General features: G+C 39.5%; 1 protein-coding gene across 3 annotated transcripts in view; it reads left to right on the forward strand.

The window, feature by feature from the left end:
* Nucleotides 1-7,843, forward strand: part of c1galt1la (core 1 synthase, glycoprotein-N-acetylgalactosamine 3-beta-galactosyltransferase 1, like a) — a 15,821-nt gene extending 7,978 nt beyond the window's left edge. For all 3 annotated transcript variants that reach the window (XM_008413651.2, XM_008413652.2, XM_008413650.2), the window contains 3 exons: nucleotides 3,831-4,086; nucleotides 4,430-5,094; nucleotides 5,712-7,843. In XM_008413651.2, the coding sequence (XP_008411873.1) occupies nucleotides 3,876-4,086; nucleotides 4,430-5,094; nucleotides 5,712-6,062 (1,227 nt within the window). In that variant the 5' untranslated portion in view covers nucleotides 3,831-3,875 and the 3' untranslated portion in view covers nucleotides 6,063-7,843. The remainder of the gene's footprint in view (nucleotides 1-3,830; nucleotides 4,087-4,429; nucleotides 5,095-5,711) is intronic.
* The last annotated feature ends 1,262 nt before the right edge of the window (nucleotides 7,844-9,105 follow it).

Below are 9,105 nucleotides of genomic sequence, written 5' to 3' on the forward strand. Positions count from 1 at the left end.
ACGGGACACTTCTGACGGAAATTCTGCAAAAAAACTGGAAAATATCTTGGCAGAGAATTACCAGGACATTTTCTGTATTTTTTATTTTATTTTATTTTTTCAGAATTTCCATCAAAATATTTTCCATAATTTAAGTTTTTTCTGTCAAATTTATCAATATTTTGTTAACCCAAAACTGAAATTCTCTGTCTTTTTACTCTTTTGTGATATATTCACAAACTTTTTTTTTAAACTTTGGACATTTCCAAATACTTTTGTCTTCCAAACCATTGAAGTCTGTATTCTATACCATATATTCATTACAGTGTAAAATATATTAAAGTTAATGTATTTAATATATTCTTAATATAATTTTGAAACAAAACTAAATTCTAAGTCCACAGTAAATGTAGTTGTAGAACACAGAACACTTAGATTGAAAGTAGCTCATGCAAAGTGATGTAAAAATGAAACCATTCTACAATCAATTTGCAGACTTTATTTTGCAATTTAAGACCATAAATTGACGTTATCTAGTATTTATAACTAACATTGCTATTATATATTAAGAGTTAAACATATTCTTGAGCTTGCTAATGTTTATCTTCTGCACATCACAACTAATTTATTGCATTTTACTATACAAATTTCAACATATAAATTAAATGTAAAGCAATCTTGACTAGTCTTTGTAGTCGAACAGTTTTGTTAATTACTATAAGATGGAACATACAAAAAAATGCTTTGGAACATGAAAATCATAGTTGTAAACAGGACCAACATACTTCAAAATAAATGCCAAAAAATAAATGAAATACATGTATAAATATTTAGTTAAAAATCAAATGCTACATAAACCCAGCCTAATGCCAACGACAGTGGAAGACACTGGATTCATGAGTGTGTGCTCTCATTACCTCTAGTCTCTGTGAACATAAAACAAAACAGTCCGTTTTATGTTTATGTTCTGCAAAAAAAAAGGTTAATCCAACTCTTAGGTCCAGTTACCAAGAGCTTGAAAAGTTCTGTGACCAGTTCTTGTGCTACGCAAAGGTTCTTGGTGCACCAGGTTTGATGAGATGATCAATCACGTTTAAACTTCAAAAGGCTCAAATTTTCCATGGATTCCCAGTCATTCAGTTCATTAAGGGACTTGAACCATCTTGGTGGAATGCAAAGCTGCTTCTTCACCTTCGTCTGCGTCATGTCAGTCGACCTCATTCAGGGTTTGAGCCCAGAAAATCTATAAACAAAGAGAATGGATACTCAAGTTTAACACAGAAACACTTCATGTTCCTGTCAGTTAATTGACAACTGCTGTCAATTAACTGACAGAAGAGGTGCTGTCAGTTAATTGACAGCACCTCTTCATGCTGTCAATTAACTTACCATTACAGGAAAACCGTTTATGCTCCCTCTTTCGAGTTCCTGTTAAAAGTCGTGCAGAATGCAGCTGCACGACTTTTAACAGGAACTCGAAAGAGGGAGCATGTGACCCCTATCCTGGCTTCACTTCACTGGCTGCCTGTATATTTTAGGATTCATTTTAAAATTCTTATGTTTGTTTTTAAATCACTGCATAATCTTGCCCCGGCTTACCTCTCTGAGCTTCTTCACCCCTACGTACCTTATCGGTCACTCAGGTCAGCAGATCAGCTGCTCTTGGAGGTACCAAGATCCAGGAGGAAGCTCAGAGGGGACAGGGCTTTCTCTGTCATTGGCCCAAAGTTATGGTACGCCTTGCTTTTGCAGGTCAGAGAGGCCCCTTCACTGTCCACTTTTAAAGTTTGTCTGAAAACCCATTTATTTTACTTGGCTTTCAACACCAGCAGGAAAATTGTATGTTTTCGTTTTTAAACTGTAAGAGTTTTTTTTTTAGTTCTTTTTTATTTATTTTCTTATTGTTATGTTGTGTTTTACTGTACAGCACTTTGTATCAGCTGTGGTTGTTTTAAAGTGCTTTATAAATAAAGTTGGATTGGATTGGATATCGACTGTCATCGGTGTCCATGCTAACTAGCCTTAACATTCATGAGAGGTTCCGTTAGCTGCAGCGTAGCCAAATGCAAGAGATCAGGGAGAAGTGGGATTAGCAGCACCACAGTGACAGTTTCAACATATATGTAAAAAAAATTATCATAAGTTACATAGTGCTGCATTAGATTTTATTAGAAAGACACATAACAAAACATTATGCCTACGTTATTGTAGAAAACACCACATATTTCTTAATTTAAACTAAAGGTTTAACACGTTGAGTAAAACAAAAACAAATGTACACACCTATTTTAAAGATGCCTAGTTGCTTTCCAGGAAAAGTTCAGGAGTGTCTGGATGCAGCTGTTGAGGAGAGGAAACAAAATAACCATATAAGGAGAAAGAAATATAAACACCAAAACATGCAMGTCTTCCAATAATTAAATCAATTAGTTTTTTTTTGTTTTAATAATAAAATGAAATTATTTGTTCTGACAACAAATTTAGAACAGTACTATTTATATAGTTTTAAGCTAAGCTACAATTACCAATAATGAGTTTGCAAGTAGGCATTTCAGTAAAAACTCCCAATTGGTTTTTTAATTTTTCTTGCAAACATCACTTATTTACTCTGTGATGTTTGTTCCTATTTCAGAAATATGAAAATTAACTATCCGCATGTACAAGCCACTAACTTACAATTTATATGAGGCAAGAAGCTTCTGACCCATTGTAACAGTTTATCAACATAACCTAATCTCAACATGCCTGATTAGAGCACCGAACATGCAACAAATTTAACGCTGACTGAAACACGAGCCGTCGCCACCCCAGTCTTACCGTCGTCCCCTGGTCTAACGGTTTCCCTCCGCCCCCACATTACGTTCGTTCGTCTCTCCCCTGGTGTAATGGCTGCTCTCGCTCCCCCCAAGTTTACGTTTGTTCGTCGTTCGACCCCACCATACTCACCACCCGTGACATTTCCCATATTCTAAAACCCCAAACTTGACATTGAAAGTATATTTACCGAAGTTAAATGGCCACCTGCTTTTATGTTAACAACCGGGACATCAAATCATGTTACCAAATAAGACAACTGCAGCTTGATATTTTTAAAAAGCAGGATTGAGACATAAGTAGCGGTTAGCTTTCACGCGCCCCGTTCAGTTTGACTTGAAAAAATGGCCGGTACTTTGAATTCGGTTAAATACATGAATTGTAATACAGCAATCACCACAGACTGTGCCAGGAGTCTCACGAAGTCAAACGAAGTCAACTACAAATATTTCAAAACATTATTCACTGAAAAGAATGTGTTTTTATTTATTTTACTTTGCCAGGGAGGTGGCAGAAAGGTAACTCCGTCTCTTAATCCAACCGAAGTCCAAACTTCGGTTGGAAGTCTTTTGGACTTCCAACCAGTTGGTTAGCGAGAAATGTCTCGCTAACCAACATTTCAAGCTCGGTTAGCGAGCTTGAAATGTCGTCTGACCAGTTTTCGCGCTTCGCGAAGGTTCTTGTTCCCATGATGCAATGCGTAAAATGGAAAATACAGTACAAATACCTGTAAAACTAAAAAACGGAGAAATTCCTTCAAATTTCTACAGTACATTTACCCGTTTTTTTTTTACAGTTTTTTTTTTCAGTGCATAGTTCTCCCTTATTTCAGAGTTCCAAAAAAAAGGCATGCTGGTGTTTGGATCACTCAGGAGACTGAGTGACCTGGTGCAAAACTACAGAATGCTCTAAAGACACGTCACCATATCCTATTGTCCATTGACCTCTTTCGCAGGTCTGTCACATGAGGGTTTAATACTAATGAAATAATAAGATGCTTATCAATCTGATTGAAAGTGTGTTTTTGTTCCACATAGGCATGCTATAAGTTGGGACTTTGCAGTACAGGAGAGATTTTCACCATGAAGGGCCCCAGCTCCAAATGGGCCTTCTCACTGGGCTTAGTGGTGGGAACCTGCAGCATGTACTTCTTCCTGCATCAGGTGTGGTTCGAGCGAAGCTACCCTGTGCTCTCCGAGGCTCAGGAGACAGCCACAGAAGCAGGGGAGCGGCCAACCATTTGGAGGAGAGAGGGAGGTGCACTCATCAACCTGCTCCACCCTCACCAAGCAGGTGCCGTGCATGCATGTTGTAGTAGATTTAAATGTTAAATAGCCAGTGTTGTTCTTTTCTGTTGCATTTTTAGTTATGTTTAGTAATGCAGTAGTAAAGTAGTAATGTTTAATTGCTTAATCTGCTCAAAGCTGAACCTCCTTGTATGTTTGAGTTTCACTTCTTTTTTTCCCCCTTTACTTCTCTCACTCTGATTTCTGAGACTTACTCTGATTTTCTAAATAAAATATCTAAAGACAAATGCGACATTTCTCTGATTGATTCTGCGTGTCTCCCTTTATCAAAACGAAAAAGAATTTTCCTAAGTGGATTGTAACACCGGTGTCTTTTTCTCTTTATCTAGATGAAGACAGCAAGGTGGCAGACATGTTGTTCCAGAGGGTTCGCATTCTCTGCTGGGTAATGACGAGGCCGTATAACCTCCAGAGCAGGGCCAGCCATGTCCGAGCCACCTGGAGTCGGCACTGCAACATCGTGGTGTTCATGAGCTCTGTGGAAGACCCCTCCTTTCCCACTGTGGGGCTGGGCACCAAAGAGGGCCGCGACCAGCTCTACTGGAAAACCATCCGAGCCTTCCAGTACGTCTACGAGCATCACGTGAATGAAGCAGACTGGTTCCTTAAAGCTGATGACGACACCTTCGTGGTGGTCGATAACCTGCGTTGGCTTCTGTCCAACCACACTCCTGAAGAGCCCGTCTATTTTGGTAAACGCTTTAAGCCGTACACCAAACAAGGCTACATGAGCGGAGGTGCGGGGTACGTGCTCAGCAAGGAGGCCCTTAGAAGGTTTGTCGAAGGTTTCCGGACCGAGGCTTGCACACACACCACCCCTGTTGAAGACCTGGCCTTGGGGCAGTGTTTGGAGAAGATGGGTGTCCTGGCAGGGGACTCTAGAGACACGTTGCATCGGGAAACCTTCCACCCGTTTGTGCCGGAGCACCATCTCACCACAAAGTTCTCCAAGAGCTTCTGGTACTGGAGTTATTGTTTCTACCCGATTGTTGAGGCAAGTCCCTTCATGTGCTATATCTGGTACTAGGGTTCAGCACTGTAAAGTGGAACTGTGGCCGTAACTCTTAGTATAACTAATCAACATGAAAGCCAATTACTGATAGTTCCCATTAGGCAGACATCCTCTGAGTGGATTAGCCTTATTAGAAAAGGGCATTTCGGGTGAAGAAGCCATGCGGATGAGAGACTGCATGGAGAAATAGAAAGGCTTCATAAATTAATTTGATTATAAGCTGAAATTCTTGGTCGACCTCTCCCTCCAATTATTTGCTGTGAAAACTCAGATTGTTTTTGATGAATGGAAAAGAACAAGCTGTTCAGTCAGATGTGAATTTTCGGAGGAAGATGGCAGTTTTTCTGTTTTTCTCAAACTAAAAGTGCAGTAACATGAACATAAACCCCACAGACTATTCATTTCACGCAGTAATTTTAAGTATATACTGGAGCAGCATACTAAAGTCTTCCTAACAGGAGAACGCCAATGCTCACTTTTGCATCTTGCTCATAAATTGCTGTTCTCGTGTGAGATTGGCTGATATTAAAATGCTAAGCATGATGTTTATTGTGTATTCTGTATGTTTGACATGCGTTTTTCTTTTTGCGTTCCGTCAGGGTCCACAGTGCTGCTCGGACCTGGCCGTGTCATTCCATTATGTGGAAGCACAGCTAATGTATACTCTGGAGTATTACACCTACCACCTGAGAGCTTATGGCTATGTGCCACGCTACCTCCCCTCCACGCACCGCAGGCCGAGACTGCACCCGCAGACAAAGACGGCCGCTGCTGTGGGCGTTAAAGTATCTCAGGAGGTGATGGACACGACCAGTCGCGCAGCCCCTGCTCTGCTTGTCAACAGAAACCGAACCATAGAACAGACACTAGCAGAGAGGGGCAGGAAAGAAGACGCCAATTTTAATTTACCCATAAATAAGACTGTAAGCGCACAAGGCAACCGTCACTGATTCCCTACGCTGCTGAAGGATCTTCGACTGCTGTGGATCTGATCCGGTTACAGCTTCTTCCACACCTATGACAAGGTGATCAAAGCCAGGATGGAGCCTTTTTGCCCTCTGTGAAGTATATTGGCCATGGTAATATTGTAATACCCCCTTGGATATCCATCCATCCATCCATCCATCCATCCATTTTCTTTACACCCTTGTCCCTTAGTGGGGTCGGGAGGGTTGCTGGTGCCTATCTCCAGCTATCTTTCCGAGCGAGAGGCCCCCTTGGATATAATCTCAGAATATTTCACAGTATTTCTCAGACAGCGCTCCCAGTGGGAGTGGAGACAAATTAATTATGGCTCAGTGGCAGCTGCGTATTGCCTGGGTATATTTTTACCCAACGTAAAAAACGCGCTTTTGGCTTAATCATGTTTGACTGCGCCTGGGTTTGTGACCCAATCAGCAATTTTTGTAGTGATGCAGAAACATTTTCACTTAGGCCATCATTAATTTTAATTTCATTTTTCTTATTAAATGGAGAGCAGCAGTACATTGTGAAACTGTGACGTATCCAGGATATGTATGGCCACTTTGATTTTAATTAGTGATGTACTTCTTTTTCTGTTTTAACCTTTTAAATCACATGCATAAACTTTGAAATATTGTGAGATCCTGGTCACCTTTCTGTGTTGAATTCTGGTTTGTTTTCATTAGTAGCTCGATATTTAATGCGTGCAGAGCAGAATATGTTTGATACAGCAGCAACTGTGCTGCAGAGATGCTTTTTGACTCTGACGCAAAGCTCTAAAGTCCTAATGTGCATTTAAAAGCAAGCTGTTCTGTTTCATAGTGGTGATAAACATAATTACACATTTTCAGTGAATCCCATCATGTGATGTCATATTGAATTTCCAAATCACAAGCGTGCAGAAAGATTCACCATCATTAAATAATAAAAAACATAGTACTGCCAATGGATTAAAGATGTAATCAGATAAATCACACTCTAACGTTGTGATTAATCACTATGATTAACATTGTAAGCCCGAAATGCATTATGCATGCAGTTGTGGATCTTGCAGGAATGGTCCTGTGGGCAAGCCCCTCCTTCTGCTGCACTCCAACAAATTAAAATGCAAGCAATTATCAAGTTTTTTTTTTTAGCAGGTAATGTAGTTACGTGCAAACAAGTTGTAGAAAACGTATTCAGGGGACAACTGGCAGATAATATTTTATTTTCTAGTTCTTGGCTTCCCCACCAGTTACTGATGTTGCCCTGGGCAACTGTCCATATAGTCCATATCAAAAAACGCCACTGTATGTGTGTCTAATTGTCTCAAACCAAACATGTCTGAAGATTCTCAGTTTCCCAGGTTTTTGGTATTCAGGGAGGTTTATCGGAAGTCATCTTGTTTTACGCGTTCATTTAAAAATGTCCCTCTACATTGATTTTGTGCGATGAGGCGGTGGTACAAATTATACACGGCATAATTCGTGTATGTGAAATCTCGAGCTGGTACGCATAGATGCGCACACGTGGGTTGTGAAGCGACGCAGCACAAGAAAGTTGAACAAAGTTCAACCTTTGTTGCCGTCTGGTATTGCGGGAAACGTTTATCTTTCGCTGTCGTTCGTCGCTCCGTGAGAGAGGTCAGCATCATTAATCTGCATTTATAAGATTATTATTGTTACATTTTTTTTTTTTAGATCAATCGAATGTGTTATCGGGTTAATGTCGACAGCCCTCTAGAAAATATGTGAAATTTATGTTTATTTTCAACTTTGAACAAAAAAAAAAAAAAGAGAGAGAGAGAACAATAAAAACTGAAAATATGACTTGTAATCAGTGGCGGCGCCAGGGGGGGCCCAGTGGGGTGCTATAGCTCCCCCTGAAGAAGTCATAGCCCTCCCGAGAAAATATAATTTTATATATCAATTATTATTTTTTCTTCTTCATCCATGTCACTATTCTTTAGTATGTGGTTTTTGTGGTATTTCCCTCACAAAACACAACCAATTAATAAAAACGACAACCAATGATTATATTGAGTTTAAAAAAAAAAATCCCATCTTGTAACTGGAAATGAACTTGTAAGCCTATTTTCACTTCCGGTAAACAACTGAAAGGAGCAAGTAGTGCAGAAATGGTTTGTTTTCTACTACCCAATTTTCCAAAGATGGGATCAACAGCTCAAGAGGGAAACTGGAGAAAGCAGGGAAGGTCACATTTCCAATTTGGCAGTATTTCAGATATTTAAAACAAAAAAAATGATCAATAATCATTTATGTCGACTGTTAACATATCATCACGTTTCTCAGCCATATTGTCAACCCATACCATAACATACCACTACCATAGTGACATGACATATTGACAGTTTCAACAAATATATATATATATTTTGTAAAAGTTGCATACTGCATCTTTAAGTAGCAGATTACCACATATTTGCTATATACACTTTATTGGTCACTGTTGAAGATGTCTGAGTTTCGAGTGTGCCTCTATTTGTGCTTGCTTGTGTGTGTTGGGAACTTTTTACGAACAAATGATCCTTAGCAGCACCCTCAGTAAAAAAAAATTAAAAATGCTTAGCCCCCGTAAGCACCTGCAGAAAAAAAAAAAAAAATCTCTGGAGCCGCCACTGCTTGTAATTATTCTTTGTCTTTCAGGTAAAACAGTTACAATCTGCTTGGTTTATGGTTACTTTCATCAACCAGCTGCTTGGCTGTTTTTCCATCAGACTTGTTGACCGTTTGTGCTCCTCTGCGATTTTCAATTGAAGCCAAACTGAAAAATGTGTGACTGTCTACAGCCCCTGAAGTGACCTGAAAAAGACAAACAAAAAAAAAATATATATATCATATGCAGAAATTATTAATCAGCCAACTATGCGTGTGTACATATATATTCATATATATTTATGTAGGGCTTTGTAAAAGCTATCTGCTATCCTGAGAACTCACCTCAGTCTGAACTTGTTGAGAAAAATTCCTCTCCGTTCTGGATACTCTCTTCTCCAGGGACTATTGTCTAAGAGAGAGCAGACAAAAAGAC

This window comes from Poecilia reticulata, linkage group LG7, assembly GCF_000633615.1.
Source record: "Poecilia reticulata strain Guanapo linkage group LG7, Guppy_female_1.0+MT, whole genome shotgun sequence".
NCBI lineage: Eukaryota > Metazoa > Chordata > Actinopteri > Cyprinodontiformes > Poeciliidae > Poecilia > Poecilia reticulata.